Source organism: Mizuhopecten yessoensis, unplaced genomic scaffold (genome assembly GCF_002113885.1).
Source record: "Mizuhopecten yessoensis strain PY_sf001 unplaced genomic scaffold, ASM211388v2 scaffold10331, whole genome shotgun sequence".
Taxonomy (NCBI): domain Eukaryota; kingdom Metazoa; phylum Mollusca; class Bivalvia; order Pectinida; family Pectinidae; genus Mizuhopecten; species Mizuhopecten yessoensis.
In genome coordinates, this window is record NW_018408493.1 from 1256187 (window position 1) to 1272771 (window position 16585).

The 16585-nt window shown below is 34.6% G+C and overlaps 1 protein-coding gene across 1 annotated transcript; it reads right to left on the bottom strand.

Annotated features, from left to right (window-relative positions):
• Window positions 1–1329: 1329 nt before the first annotated feature.
• LOC110460171 (mesenchyme-specific cell surface glycoprotein-like) lies at window positions 1330–15935 on the bottom strand. Its single transcript, XM_021512926.1, has 11 exons — window positions 15830–15935; window positions 12680–12868; window positions 11755–11991; window positions 11380–11572; window positions 8859–9003; window positions 7864–7978; window positions 7483–7665; window positions 7190–7258; window positions 3961–4205; window positions 2278–2486; window positions 1330–1472 (listed from the first exon to the last, which is right to left on the bottom strand). Exons 2-11 carry the CDS (start codon window positions 12861–12863, stop codon window positions 1373–1375), a joined length of 1680 nt encoding a protein of 559 aa, XP_021368601.1. The 5' UTR covers window positions 12864–12868; window positions 15830–15935; the 3' UTR covers window positions 1330–1372.
• Window positions 15936–16585: the final 650 nt, after the last annotated feature.

Consider the following 16585-nt stretch of genomic DNA (forward strand, 5'->3'; position numbering starts at 1 on the left):
TGGTAATAACACCATTCACCATGTGTATATAACAACGAAAGTTAGACACATCACCAATGCAATAGGTTCATATAACAACACACGTTCCTTTTGTAAGTTATATCTATTTGAACAGATCAGAAACTTTTAGGTAGGTTATAACTGTAGAAAAGAGATTTGAGATTTGGTAAATGATTCTGATATATTTTCCTATAGATTATTATTTTCTATTACATATTCTTTTTTTGTAATATTACGTTCCATTAACAAAGGAGAGGTCATTAGGGCGAATACATGGTCGATAAAAACAAATGTGTGTAATGAAAATGACATCAAACAACCAAAAATATATAAAAAAAACAACAAAAACAAAACAAAAAATAATTTTATAGACATTTATTGTTTCGAATAGGGATTTAAGACATGAAAAAGTTGACAATGTAGAGAACAGCACAAACTTAGACACCTGACAATACATCGTGCTTAAGTCTCATTGTGTATTTGATAAAAAAAAATATATGTTTTAAATTGATCAATTTGAAGTATTCAGCAGTATATCATTAGATATCCTGTATCTATTGATTGATAAAGCGATATCCTTCACACAGTGAACAATACCAATTGTTTTTATTGACCAATCCTCGATACCCAGGGGTTTCGCTCACTTTCGCTCTCTGCACCCCTAAAATATGTCATAACAAAATCGGAGGCAGCAGTGTGCAGCACCTTCTGGACGAGACGCGAAGACTAGTTTGATCTTTTGATGAACATCAAAAGAATTTCGCGGCCGCGTAACGGTAAATTCGTAATGGCTTTGAAGTCGGACGTCGCTTCTGTCATCTTCAAAGGACAAGTACTGTATCAGCCTAGTGATTGGTAAGGTTGATTTACCGGACACCAATCAAATAGCTAGCCGCGTGCCTTCAATTTTGTTATGACATATTCCAGGGGTGCAGAGAGAGTAAGTGAGCGTAACCCCTGAGTATCGAGGATGCTATCAATCTGAAAAATCTGAAAAAGGGATATCTTTCACTCAGTGAACTATACAAATTAGTTACATTGACCAATCGCCGTCATAGTACACCGTGAAGATAGCAGATACCATTAAGTAGAACACCACGTGGGTAGCCACAGGTAGAACTATCCTCACCAGCAATGAACGGTTGGTGTGCAAGTTCGGTACGGACAGTTACACCATACACGTAGTTTATTTTTAATCCGTCGATTGTTGACTATATATTTCACGAAGCCCTACAAGGTAGTCTTGAAACAATATTGAATCTAGATATATAGTCTTGAAGCAATATTGAATCACATGGTTCGGAAATTCAAACAGACAAATAAAACGTATTTTATCTAACAAAATGATAGTTTATTGCATGACTTAAAGAGTCTACACATTTAGATGGATTTTATAGAAACTAACAGTTCCAGTTCCGCGACCGATGACGTACATGTAGGGTTCGTTACCAAGGATACCCTGTGTGATGATCCTGTCAACAGAAACGTATCAGATGAGTCAGAGAAACATTCTTTCAAAACATTACTTAAACCAACATGTTGAGATTTTTGAAATAATAAACGGAAATGTCAGACTGAATGGTTTACATTTCAGCAAAAACGATAACGAAGGATCAAAATGTCAACAAAACACATTTAAGGGATAATCTCACAAAAAAAAAACCCATTCAAGGGTCAATCTAACAACAAAACACATTGATTGGACATTGAAGGCATATTCATTCAACTAAAACAGTGAAGGATTAATCTGTAACAAAATAAAGTTAAAAGACAATATGCAAACAAAACGTACCAAAGGAATAATCTGTGAACGAAATGCCTGAAAGGACAATCTATTAAACAATTTGCCAATTTCACCAAAGAGTCAATATGTGAAAAAAATACTGAAAAAACTGAGGAAGTTTAATAAGGAACTGATGACAGATTTTCAGATAAATGAAATGTTAAGGTATTTAACTTTTGAAAAATGTATACTTTTGATACATTTCCATGTCTGTGTGCGGATTTGCACAGGGGCAAAATGTCTGGGGGCGTTTCTGTTTTGGGTCACCGGTTTTGCTTGTAAACTTCCGGTTGTCAACTTCTGGACGCTGTGACACTCTAATATGCCACTAAACCTATCAAAAAAGTCGTTTTGTAACCTTTGCAAGGTATGTATTTATGAATTTAGACAGTTGTCACTGGCGTTGAACTTAAAATATGAAAGTTATTAGCTAAAATGTTTGGTAATAACATATAGTAAATGATTTAGTTGTGTGAGTCCTATCAACGACTTACCCCATGTCTGAAATAAGCCCGTCCCCGGCCGCGGCCGAACCCTGCGCCTGACCCCAGATCGCCGTAGTGTTACCCAGCCTGTAGACGCTGCTGAAGACGGGGGTGTTTAATGCCATGTAGTAGAGGTAGATGAGACCATTACGTGTCCCTGCAGCTATGATTGGGATCGAATTGTAGTGACCGGCAGTCATCACGTGCGGTTCAGGGCCCTGAAATAAGACATTTGGCAGAAGTAAGTACGGGTCATTTCGTTTTTGTTTTTCAAAAGAGGTGAAGCTCTGAAATATATGTGATGGAGCTTGGATTGAATAATTTGGTCACTTGGACAAATTAATCAATTGAATTGTATGTTTGATGTATAGGGAGAGAGGTATTTACCGTATAAGGTTAACGTCACGCTACCACAATTGGTACACTACCCAAATTGGTACACGGTCAGAAAATTGTTCAAATAGTACTTTAAAATTAACTTTGAGCATTTTCCTTTGACAGTATAACTAAAGAGAATAAGAGGTATTCTGCCAAGTAGTTTTGTTGTCAGAAACATTCTAAGAGTACACGATGACTTCAAAGTAAACATATTAGAAAACCAGTAAAAACGACGTACGTCGACGAAATTTTGGAGGATTTTCAAGGGGTTAAATATAAGCATGTTTTAATGTTGATTTCTGGTCCTTATATTAGGATAATATAAAAGTGAATATATACAATTATAGTTCAGTATGGTATCTATAAAAGCGATATATTTTGTTGTAATCGGCACATCATCTTGTAGAAATAAAAACAAATTACATAGCCTGTGATATGGTGTACCAATTTGGGTACTATTTACGGACGAAAAACGGACGAAATCTCACTCCGAGTTTAGCGTTCTATTTTCAAAAACAAATTACTTAGATATAACACTTTTCCTGAAAATGAACCACCATAGGTAGTCTTTGACAAGAATCAAGAAACATTCCAGATACAAGATCTGAATTTTTAAAGATCACTAAAAACCTGTCAAAATTTTACCAATTGTAGTAGCGTGATGTTATGCATTAGATACTGTCTTTAACACTGGCACGACTAAAGCTTTTGTAAATCGATTATTCGTCAAAATATTCCGATCAGCGCTTGTGTAAATACCAACACTTAATGATGGTACAATTTATTCTGGTAAGTTTTAAAAAAACAACTCTCAGTGTAAAAACCTCGACCCCATCTACATGTAACATTCCTGTAACAAATTTCATACTTTAGGTCCGGTGGGTGAATACAAAATATTTGGTATTGTTAGAAAAGTTGATACTTTTACACAAAATGTATTTTCCTTTGTCAGACATGATTTCCGTTTCCTCAAAAAATACACGCTATTTCGAGGTTTTATTTTTTTAATAATTGTGTAACTTTTCGTATTTTAATGAGATTGACGTCATGATCGGGCGAACTCATCTTTTCTCAATTCCTGGTGTCCACAGCAGTATTTAAGGATACTAAATCAACGTTTTATAGTATTCCTTTAATGTCATATACGCAAATTGGAAAGAAAAAAACACCAGAGGGCTTTTTCTTCGTAATACTAGCTCTGAGGTAACACTGTTTTAAACAATTTTCATAATTATTCTTTGGTCGCGGGATGAAAGATTATTTCTAAACCGAGAAAAAATCGCTCTATGCTAAAATCTCAATCAATGATTCTACCATATCATCGGAGCGAGTGTCCCTCTCATCGAAAGGAGACACTGTTTCATCAGAGCAGTCACCGTTGAAGACATCAGGGTAGGCTGAAGAAGCCTTAAGTTCGAGGTCATCGCCGGTGTGGTGGTCCATGGTGAAGGTGTTTGGGTTCCAGAAGCCGAGGTCACGCCCTCCGAACAAGTGAATGTCAGCTATGAGGTCAGAAGCTACAACACCGCGTCCATCAACAGTGCTGATATGGACTCGCCCTGTTATAAAAGTACTATTTAATATATAACATTTAACACATATTTTTGTGTGATCATTAAGGAATGAAATAAAAAGTAAACAAACACAAAAAGAAATAAAAACAAAAACAAAATTAACAAAACAGGGCAAGAACAAAACGAAAAATCAAGACATTGACAAAAATCACTACAATTTAAAAAAAAACTTTTTCCTTTTTTCCCCATTTCATTATAGTTCAAAGGGGTTTTCAAAGGACGGTAAAAAGTCCCTCCTCATTAAAGATATCATTAACTTGGACAATATTTCTATATATTTATTTGACAACAATTATGAAACAAGTTATTTACAATTATATTAATCACTCTTGTTGGCCCGGATGACAGTGTGCGGAGGGTCTTAATGTGGGAGGAAACCGGAGTGCCCGGAGAAACCCACGTTTTAATATTTAAGGAATGACCAAGATTTTTTTCGGTATATACCGTATATACCAAAAACAATATTGGGCATTCTTTATAATTTGATTTTAAAAAAAAGTAGACAAACACGTTGTAAATGCACAGTTTATTTAATGTTTAGGTAAACTAAACAAATGCGCTAAAATAACGCTGCGTTGTAATTTTGCATTCTGAAGTGTAAAAAGTAGTTCCGTCATCAGTTGTTTTTCTTTTTAGGTATATACGATATATACCAAAAAAAATATTATGGGGGAGATAGGCAAAATTAAATTATTTACAAATATCGGTAATATTATACTGACAACGGGCTAACCGGCCTTGACCACCGTAAATTATAAAGTTGAACGTTATGAAGAGAGAACATAGTAACGATTGCTTTAAGGACTTTGGTTAGTTTTGTTGAGGGAAGAGAATCAATAACATTTCTCGCTTGGGCGAACGGAACGCTTTACACCATAGGCAGGTATTGCCAAGTAAGACGTGAGACAAAGACAAAGTAGTAAGACAAGAAAGAAAATAGAAATATCCCTACTGCTGAAGTGGTGCAGCAAGTCTATAGTGATCCCCTTTTCCCCAAAAAGAGGGCACCGTCCCCAACCCCATGGCTGGATACATTGACTGTACAATATGCATAAAGAGAGAAGAACGTAGGACTAGCACATATGATTTGACCTATTGATACAATATGCCAAATTAAATTACACTGTATAATACGGGAGTTTATTCCTTCTAAGACTTATCGGTAATACTAGTGGTCAAATTTTTTGAAATCTAAATCGGTCTGAACTACTGTTGAAATAGGATAAGTGCATAAAACCCTTATTGATAGCAATTTTTAAAAATTAAAGGAGTACTGTTTATCAAATTATTAAGGAGTAAGTGCGCATTTGATAAACCCTTGTTACACTACTTAGAAGAGATCAAGGTTACAGCAAACCACGGGGACTAAACTATCCACCAGCAGAGTCTACCTTCTTGTATCTTGAAAGATGACCATATGACACACTCATGTGTTTGCACTTACAAAATGTGTATTGGATAAAAGCAGGACTACAAATATTAGGAATAAGTTTACCCAGGGGTTCGAGAGAAGCAGTCGGATGAAGACAATGGGCAAATAAATCATGATCTCATTGAGAAATATTCCATGTCCTCACTAAATTTGAATATAAACGTTTACGATAATGTTCATTAATTTAGTCTGGATTTTATTTTGCCATTACACCGTTTTTCTCTTTGAATTTATTGGATTCGAACTTAATTTACATGGCAGGTATCGTCGTTTTATTCTCCTTGCATATTTATACATTTTTAAGTATCCGTGTAAATCATTGCTTTGTTCATTTTTTCATATTGTTTCATTGGTTTGAGTTCGAATATGGGCTTTATTAACACTGAGAATTTTCTTGTGCTCTTATTTTCAAAAATGTATTTCTTACCCTCAACACAATGCTAAAATTTTACCTTTTTTGACGTTACATTTATCCGATTTGACCGATGATTATAGCAAATCGTATATCTGTGTGATTCGTTGTATTTCTGCTATGACCGGTCAAGGATAACAAATAAGAATAACGAATAAACTCGAGCACACAGACATACCACATCATGCATTTCCCATTATGTCATGGACTCCTCTTATTTTGAAATATATATCAGATTTTTTGTTTTTATATTTTTACATTCTCGGACGAGAACATCTGTAAGGGTATCAGAAATGATTTACAACACATATTTTAGTACTTTTCTATGACATTTTCATTACTTCTAGAAATTCTACTTGGACACACAACGTCACGCTACCACAATTGGTACACTATCCAAATTGGTACACTGTCAGAATATGGATCGAATAGTATTTAAAAATTAAATTTGAGCATTTTACTCTTAAATCATCACAAAAGAGCTATCAATTAACATTACCAACGAATAGTTTTGTTTTCAGGAACATTTAAGAGTACATGATAACTTCAAAGCAAAAATATCAGAAAACCTAAAACGACGTATGTCGACGAGATTTTGGAGAATCTCAAAGGGGTTAATTATAACCATGAATAAATGTTGATTTCTGGTCCTTTTAACCGGGTAATATAAAAGTGTATATATAAAATTGTAGTTCAATATGGTATTTTTAGCAATAGAGTTTGTTGCAATCGGCACATCAACTAGTAGAGAGAAACAAAAAGTCTCATAGCCTGTAATATGGTATACCAATTTGGGTACTAATCATGGCCAAAAAACGGACCTAACCTTACTACAAGTTTAGCGTTCTATTTTCAAAAAAACAAATTACTTAGAATCAAAACCTTTTCTGAAAATGAACAACCATGGGAAGACTACTGTATGTCAAGAATTTAGAAACATTCCAGATCCAAGATCTGGATTTTTAAATATCACTGAAAAACTGTCAAAATTGTACCACTTGTGGTAGCGTGCTGATTTGTGGTTATTTACTAAGATCACTGTATATAACTATTTGGTTGCATGATCAATAGGTCCTAATCAAATAAATAGAACTAAGGAAAGAAATAATTTGGATGAAATCTTACCTAAACGTGATGGACTTGAAAGATCAAGGATAATCCCTTCAGGTGCCAATATGTAATCAATGAGGCCATCTAGAGAAACATTGTTCGAAAAGGTGAAATAGTTTATTTCATAACGTATTCGATAGATCGGAATATAGAATTAACATGTTGACACAAATTTTACTGATAAATAAGTTATAAGACTCTTCAGGTTAAGTTCATTGAGCCTGGTAATGTCATGGCTAAGTGTGAATGTTAAATGTAATGTTATTGATTATTTTTTCAGGTGAATTCCAGAAATAACCGAAAATTACCATTTAAGGCAGTTTGTCCTCTCGAATTGTCTGAAAAGTCAACTCCATGCTCATCTATTGTATAAGTCTTCATGGCACCCGTGTTGGCAGTAACAACAAACGGTGTGCTTGTCCCTTGGACGAATACGGCTCCAGTCGGCTGATAGATGCTTTTCACATGATAGTGACCGACCAAGTTAATGCCTTAAAAAGAAATATACTTATATCGTTAAGACATCAACTGATTGTGCATACATCTAAACATAACAAGATAGAATCATTCAATAGAAATGGATAATTTTGATGGTGCTACGACGCTTGATCGGTACCCCAAAAGAACTTATTTACTGGTCAAACAAAATTTATCTGACAGTAGTTTTATGAAGATGATTTAGAACTTACCGCCGTCACGGTCACTGGCATCCAAAACACTGCCCCTCCAGTCTTTGGTTCCCATGGGATAAATATCGACCCAGGTGTCGTTAATCAGATTTATCACAGCTATAGCATTATTTTCCTGTTACACATAAAACAAATTCTAATTTAATTGATATTTTAAACGACATTTGATTGGTCAATCGATATAATAAAATCACGATATACTGTTAACAAATGAATGCAGCAAACTGTTCATTTGCATATGAGGCCTTGATGCCTTAGCTGACCATGAATAGTCTAAAACAACACTAACCTCAGAAAACAAAAATAAACAAAAACAAAAATAAACAACATCATCAACATCATACAAACTAGACCACAGTATCAACACACAAATACAGACCAAAGCATGAACACACAAAACGAGACCCACGCATCAACACAAAAAAATCATAACAGAATCAAACAAATAGATCACAGCATTAACACACAAAACGAGACCCAAGCATCAACACAAAATCATAACAGAATCAAACATTTAAAAGACCACAACGCCAGCAAAAATAGATCACAGCATTTACACACAAAAATAGGCCTCAACAACATAAACAACACTCCATGTCAACAGAAAAGACAACAGCATAAACACATAAACAAAATGTACCATATACCATAGCATCAGTATACACGTATTCTTAACATGGATCAAGTATGGACTTTCGTCTAGGTCAATTTCACTTTCTCAAGTTCATATAACTTTATATTCACCGAAATAAACGCCATTTAATGTTATATTATGTACTGAATAATGTTTTAATCATTAAACAAGTGTAACGTATTGAAATTGTTAAAATAACAACAAGTTCATTTGCATAAAGAGCATTGTGACGATAAATTGAAATGAAGTTTAAAATGAATATTGAGTTGCTGTTTCTAAAAATTGTAACACCGAGTAAATATCATAATAACCGACTTCCACCTGACTCTAATCTAGCCAATGAGGATAGAGTACGTCTTACCGGTAGAGTGATGTAGGCCCGCGTGTTATCATCACTAATGGCGATGTCTTCCGGTTCGATGTCCTGTGAAAGTTCCGTGTTAATACCATTGTTATGGTCTCCACGGTATGCCCAACGTATACCTCTAGTAACGTAATCCAAGGCTCTAACATTTAAAAAATAAATTTAAAAAAATCAGTATTTTTCATTCAAATTTTCCATTTTCATTCTCTGGAATGAAGAATTCTATTAATCGTATAATATCATTTAATTGTTAAGCCTCTTCGCCTTTGTCAGGAACGGTAATAACGTTTCTGTTCATCTGGTCAGTTGATGAAACGTATATCAACTCCCTAAAAGAGCAAAAAGATATTTTGAATAAGGGATTTTAGACCCCACACAAATAGACGAAAATTGAAGCCTGTACGGTAATTAATACAAATAAACATGTCCAAACTCATTGGTCATTTAGGTTTGGCCATCCACTTAAACAGATTAAAAGAAAATGTCCATGAAGAATGTTGAACTGTGCTAAATGATAACTCTTTTATTGCGCAAAAAAATTACACAAACAAATCTGCAAATATAGGTGTTGCTTTTCTGGCAATGGCGGCGGCCTCGGCGTCAACATTAGGTCTCTACGTTTAACTTAGTTTCACTGAAAGCATAAGTGCTACACCAACCAAACTTGTACCATAAATCCATCTTAGGTAGTACATATCAACCCATGCATCAAATGCTGGATGCGGCCAACTTTTCATGGTCCATTGACTTTGTCAGCATCTCCATCAACATGAAGTTTTTGCGTTTAAGGACTTCCCGCCCTTCGTTATACACATGTTTTTCTTGTCGTATTTTCGTGTCGTCATTTCCGTATTGCGTATCGGGCATTCCATTACCGTAGTGTAAATTATAGTAACACCGGGTAAACAATAGTACACGTGCGTGACGATGATATGTCAACACCCGATATCGAGACTTACTAATAACTTGGAAATTATGTGTAATCACACGTACTTCAGAAATAAAGCTTATGATACAAAGATATTAATTCACTCACAGGAAAACACTGACATACGTAAGGCGACTTCGAGAAGGTCGTATATGAGGCGCATTGAATGCAGACTGATGTGTTTTGTTTACCGACCTCACCTGTACGTATCACGTGCTAACAGTAGTTTACAGGCTCTTGGTCGCTACGACTTTTGTTGTCGAGCAGCGAGTTACGCTCTGTCAGATAAATCGGTTCACAAAATGCAATAACAATACTCTGTGAAAATAGTGGTTTGTAAAATATCAAGATCCCTATAAAATGCAAGTGCATGTGCGTGCACGTAATAACGGCGTACCATGCGATAGCCTACGGTTACATATGTGCCTGACATGTTAATATACCATGCGTAAGCGGGATATGGAATGATGTCCAAAGTGTACATGATTGAGAGTAATTTTGTTCCATAAAAAAGCAGTAAATTGACAATTAAATATAGTAATTTAATTTATTTCCGTCGTTTTTGGTATAGCAAAAATGTTCCGATTGTTTTCAAGGAAGACAACTCTCATCAGGATCAAAATTATTGTAAAATGTAAAATAAATGAATTATAAAGACTTTGTCTGTATTTGGTTCAATTTCTCACTCTTTTTGTATGATACTATGAGTCCTGTTTGCTCTTAGATTGTATTTAGTAACTTTTATCCATACGATTACAATAAAAGCGCTTTTTGTAACAGTTTGTAGATATTTTATGATAAATAAAATATTTGTAGGGTTGATTAGCAATGTTTCTTTTCATTATTTTATTGTTGTAATAGTTTTGAATAATGCCACACGCTCAAAAAATATGAAAATGTTGAACAAAACAAATCCCCAGTTTATCGGAATGCTTAGATTTTCATAAAATCATCTCTACATAGTGACATAACCATTATGTGAAACTTTCATTGAATTCTGCTGGCTAATTTCGAAAGGGTGGAGCCTCCTTAAGTAAGTTTCTCTGATATGTGCATTGATGGTTAAAGAGGGGCACGGGCGAGACATATCAATCCGCATGGCTTGTTAAATAAGTACAAGATTGTGTAATTTGGAGAAATATTTATCTTTAATTTCATTACTAACATATGTTTAATGGTTATATATATGTTTAATGGTTATATATATGTTTAATGGTTATATATATGTTTAATGGTTATATATATATTTAATTTTGTATATATTTAAAGATCCCTGTCTCATTGCAGAAGCTTTTCATTATTTATAGCTTCCCCTTAATTTCCTTTTGGGTGTTACTGTAATCAGGTTTTTTGCAAGGGAATAACCACCCAACCAACCATCAAAATAATATACCATATATTGTCTTATTCCTGCTTGATTCCTTCGTGTTTTAACACTATGATTGACTGATCTAAACCGAAATCCCCATTTAAGAATTTCTTAATCACATATTTTATTTCCGCAAAAAAATCTTGTTTATCAGTTATGGCAACTCTTTTTATGTTAGTCTTGACCAACAAGACATCTTACTCGAAAGAACAAATACTTACTGACTGTCAAAGTCTTTGAAAGAAATTGGTCTGACACAGGGGGCGCCTGCTACGGCTAGATTCTTGTTAATTATAGTCACAGTACCGTCATGATCTGTGAATACCCCGTTCATCAACCCAGCGCGACCTTCATTCGTTACGAGTAACTTCTCACAGTCACTTGTGTACTTCATGTTCTTCGGTGAATCGCCCACTGAAACAAAGAAATCACATGTATCAGTTATCGTTATATCGCAGTATCTTTATATAAAAAATATCAGAGCACGCGCTATACTACTATATAGTTAAAAACAACTTGTTATTCTACACAAATAAATACTTTATTTATTGAAAAGGTTGAAGGTAGGTACTTAAACTAAGGATAAGAAGAAGTACCTGCAATTCGGTTGTGTTGTCCACAGTCGAAAGTATCGGTGATTACACTGTAGAGACTACACAAATACACATGGCCCTCGGCTAGTTCAAAAGGGTTTTCCACGAGGACAGCCAGGGTGTTTCCGCATACCTCAATATCTTTCAATTTGCCGTCGTTGCCAGCATTGAAATATTTCGTGGTAAGACGTGTCGGACTCGCTGCATTGCTGACATCCAACACATGCACGCATTTATCACCTGTAGTTGAAAACGTTATGTCAAAAGGGATTATATTTACTTGTTCTTTGTAAAGTCCTTAGATTTATATTGAAAGATTGACCAATGCAGTCATTTCCGGGGTGTTAGCCAACTAGTGGATAACCAAAACTGTTCCCTAAATTCAAGCAGGTTTATCGAATGACACGAAGTGAGAAAGCTGTCTTGAAGAAGCATAGAGTGATCGAGGGAGAAACTTCTGCTCTTTTGCATTGTCCTTTTTTCTTTCTTAAATATCAAACCGTTCATAGTTCTTAAATATCATTTATAACATATATAACTGTAAAATAAGATATTTTTGTGAGGCGAAATTTTCGTGGTTTCCCCATAATTCAATAATTCGTTCGTACATGAATTCGTGAATTGCGCGTACCAACACATACCGAGAATATCTTCACACGTCAAACCTATAATTACTTCGTGGACCTATGAATCCGTGGATTAAGACTACCAACGGAGTCAACGAAATCATTAATCCCACGAAAATAAATGATTTTACTTTTATTGCAGAAATCTTCAAAATCTGATGAATACGCCCTTTTTACACATATCTTGTCATAAAAAGAAAAGAAAAAAATGTACCGAGAGCGGGACCCTTTGGATTTAAAAGATATATGGCAGTATATTGTTATTATAGTATAGGATGCACACAATCTTACAAATAAGTTACCTGCTACATATAGTATCCTGGTGGGCTCATGCATGGCTGCTTTTACTGCAGAATCGCTAAACATTTGAATGTTTGCCACGGAACAGTCCGGTAAATTTAGGTAGCCAACATTCTCCAGAGTGTATGACTGTTGGGCGAGAGCGTTTGCGATGAACAGGCAGAAAATCAGTAGAAGCTTCATCATTGATTCTGTAAATAAATGTTGAAGATGAAGAAGACGATTATAGTTTTCAAAATTTAATTAACATTTGTATTCAAATAGGGATTGAACGGGTCTTTTTAACATTCAAGACTATATATTTACATTTCACTGCAGGTTCATCTACAATCATTACCAGAAGAAATTGCGTTCATATGGCTACATCGGCGTAATTTTGAAGATTCTTCTCCCGCTTCGAATAACGTGAGATAACCAAAAGAAGCAAACATTTTGGTGACGTGAAACTGTTCCTGGAATCTTGTATGCACTGTCGATAGAGCCACTTACATATCGAGTACATAGGTGAGTGAATACTTTTATTTGGATCAATTATAACCGTTAAATTTAAAATTTGAGTATAAGCCTTAACGGGTTTTATGGAATATGCAAGTAACAGATTTTCGTTCATACCGGAATGAACATAGAAAAATTCCGTTCGTTCAAGAAATATACCTAAAGGTAGGGTCAACGCCTGTGCAGATTTAACATTAGCGTCGGCCCCCACTTGGAATTTCAAAACAAGATAAATCCAAAAAGGTATGGGTAAAGGAAGCTTAAATCTGGAACCGTTAGTTTCAGAATTCATTTTAGGATAAATGGGACCTCATTGACTTACAGCTGTGTGGGTGTTAAAGGTGCGGTAATACAATTCCTCCTGGAGCATTTAAATGACAAAATTACTATAAACTTATATCATCATCGTGTGCAACATATTCCATCTGTTATTTTAATACCAAATATTGCACAATTTCAAGAATGAATTGTTCATTTTATTAAAGATTTAAGCAAAAAGTATGTGAAATTTCATTACTAATGAGAAAATTTCCATTTTTGACACGTTAATTTACATAGTTCTAAAACCAGTCTATTTTTTATACTTGTTTAAAAGTTGGCTACCAATAATATCTTTCAACATCAGGATTTTCAAAAACATTGACAACCGGTAAATTTGTCATGTAACACTTTTGATTGAAAATAAGAAAAACATAGCTTTCTTTCCACTTTTCCTTCAACTTGTATTTCTTCATGACCAAGGGTCATTGGGTGTTGATATTTGGCAAGTAGGTTGTTAATGTAAATGGATTTAAGTTTTGTAAACGTTGATGACATTGACCCTCGTTCAAGGTCACAAAAATCAATTTGTTAAAAAAATAGTTTGTATGGGGAGTTAGACAAGGATATCTTTTCTTGCTTTATTTGTTTAGAGTTAACGCTATAAAATAATGTAATATTCCTCCATATTTTGTTTAACGAATAGGCAATAGGCAAAATAAAATAATAACTAGAACTGTACGCCAATGGTTAACTTATACCCCGCTCCTATATAAACCAGAACTGTAAGCTAAAGGTTTACTAAGGCAAAGCATTGCAAAAAAATCCAGTCTCCTATCAGTAATAACTTAAGTATATAGGTCACTGACATACTTCCTGTGCTCCCTCCCCATACACAAATATTCTTGCATACCAAATCTTGTTAGCCCAGATCAACCAGTTTTGCTGAAATCGTCCTAGTAGTAAAGGAAGAGTTGTCAAGACAAAGATTTTTAACAAAGGGCCATAACTCCTTTTAAAGGGTCGGAACGAAAACGTACTACGTATATGCTTGTTTGCACAATGTCTGGGGGCAGTTACCATATCTGTTAACTTCCGTTGAAATTGGCGCCATATTTTTGGAGGAGTTGTCTTGACAAGAGGTTTTCAACAATTAAAGGGCAAATTCTCCATAAAAAGTGTCAGATTGAAAATAAGATATACCTGGATGCACAACAGACAGGTGGAGGTTATTATGTAAGAAAACTTTCGTTGAAATTTACCCCTTAGTTTCGGAGGACATGTCCGGACAATGATTTTTCAACAAAGTGCCATAACTTGGTAAAATAAGGATCAAAATGAAAAATTAATACCTGGATGCACAATTTCATGTGGTAGCTATCATATCTGGAAACTTTCGTTGAAATTGGTCCATTTCTTTAGAAGGAGTCGTCCGGACAAACTTTTCTACGGACGGACAGACAATCTGATTCCAGTATAACCCCCTCAATTCGTTACGGGGGTATAATTAAGTGTATAAGAGTTTTACTATTAAGATTGTTTTATTGTTTTTATATAACTGCATATCTTTGTCCATAACACAACCTCAATCTTAAGAAGTTCTCCAGAGGAAAGATTACTTTGGCAGGATACATATTCATGAGTTAATACTGCTGCACATAACTTTAAACCATGTGTAATATAACAAATTGTTTTGGTATAATACGACAACAGTAAAAGTATCGGTATTTATCATGATAAACATTGAAAATTATATCTCCATGATTATGTGAAATTGGCCTTTGATCATGTTTGGCATGCTAAAAAAGTACTTTACCGGTTTTGATATTACATAAAAATTATTCTGTGGACAGAATATATATATGGAAAGTTTTGAAAGTTAAAAAAAATAAATTTAGTGAAAATTTTGCATGTTTTTCTAAATGAAAGTATCACTACGCTTACTTCATATATACCAATATGACATATTTAGTATCAAAATAACAGTAATTATATACACTGTACACTATCATAATATATTTTCAAAACAACATTCGCCTGTGACACATATCTGTTATTTTGTTAGGATACACCCGTCACTCAACCTGGTGTTAAGCAAGGAGGTCCACTACGGTTATCAGCAGTAATTATGAATAATCATTTATTCAGTTATTGATCATTTTTATGTATCTACATATGGCAAAAGAATAAAAGAAATCAAAGCGGGGGCCAAATGTTGACCCCACCTTTGTACTTTATTGATAAAGTTCAATATTTTATTGGATTTGTTGAAGAAGGCAAAGTTTTATCTCGTTTAAGCAAAATATTAAATTCGTTAAACTAAATAAAGTGATAATTCGTTGAAAAAGAAATAATATACAATCATCCGACTATAAGAGTATACATAAATTCAAACATACCTGTGAGCGGTGGTGCGAGGGACCTTCAGTGAAGTATTGATATGGAAACCCTAGATTAGCAAGGTGAGGACAGGTGTAAAATCTCACGACTCCTTCAGGTGTGTCACGATAAACCTTCCAGAAGCGTCACAATCACTTTATAATCACAATTTAACCCAACGTCTTATACAATGATGGTTTTATAATCTAAATCAATGTTAATAGTTTACACAACGTGTAAAACCATACTCCTTTTCTTATCATTGCTGCAAATTATCATGTACTGGAAGATGATGTTGCTGTTAATACTGCCTTCTAATCAAAATGCTCAGTCTTACAAACTGCGTTTATCAGTTTAACTTTATAATGACATTCTTATAAGTTATTTTATATCAGCATGGCTTTAAAATAAAATTCTTACAAGTTGTCTTTAATCAGTTTGACTTTATACTTAAGATCATGCGTGCTTTCTTTATCAGTATGACAATATTTATCATTTATGGACATTTGCTTTGGTGATTATGAGGATCTTGGTCATTAGAAAGGAATATTGACCGAAACGAAGTCGAAGTGAATATCTCTTTTCAATCGTCGAGGTTAATATCCTTTATCATGTTCATAATGCTTTCTTGGTTCCGAAACGAAGTCGAGGTCAATATCTCTTTTCAGGTCGTCGAGGTCCATATCCTTTATCATGCTCATACTACTTTCTCGGATCCGATGCGCCGTCGAGGTCAATGTCATGTTTCAGCCCGTCGAGGTCCATATCCCTTTTCA

What these genes read in the sequence shown, in the direction of transcription:
- LOC110460171 (XM_021512926.1), bottom strand. Translation starts at nt 12,863, where the DNA reads ATGATGAAGCTTCTACTGATTTTCTGCCTGTTCATCGCAAACGCTCTC. An exon ending in AGGACAAACTGCCTTAAATG is followed by an intron (nt 7,259 to 7,482) that starts GTAATTTTCGGT and finishes ATGTTTCTCTAG; the next exon opens with ATGGCCTCATTGATTACATA. An exon ending in ACACTCGCTCCGATGATATG is followed by an intron (nt 2,487 to 3,960) that starts GTAGAATCATTG and finishes GTCTTATTTCAG; the next exon opens with GGCCCTGAACCGCACGTGAT.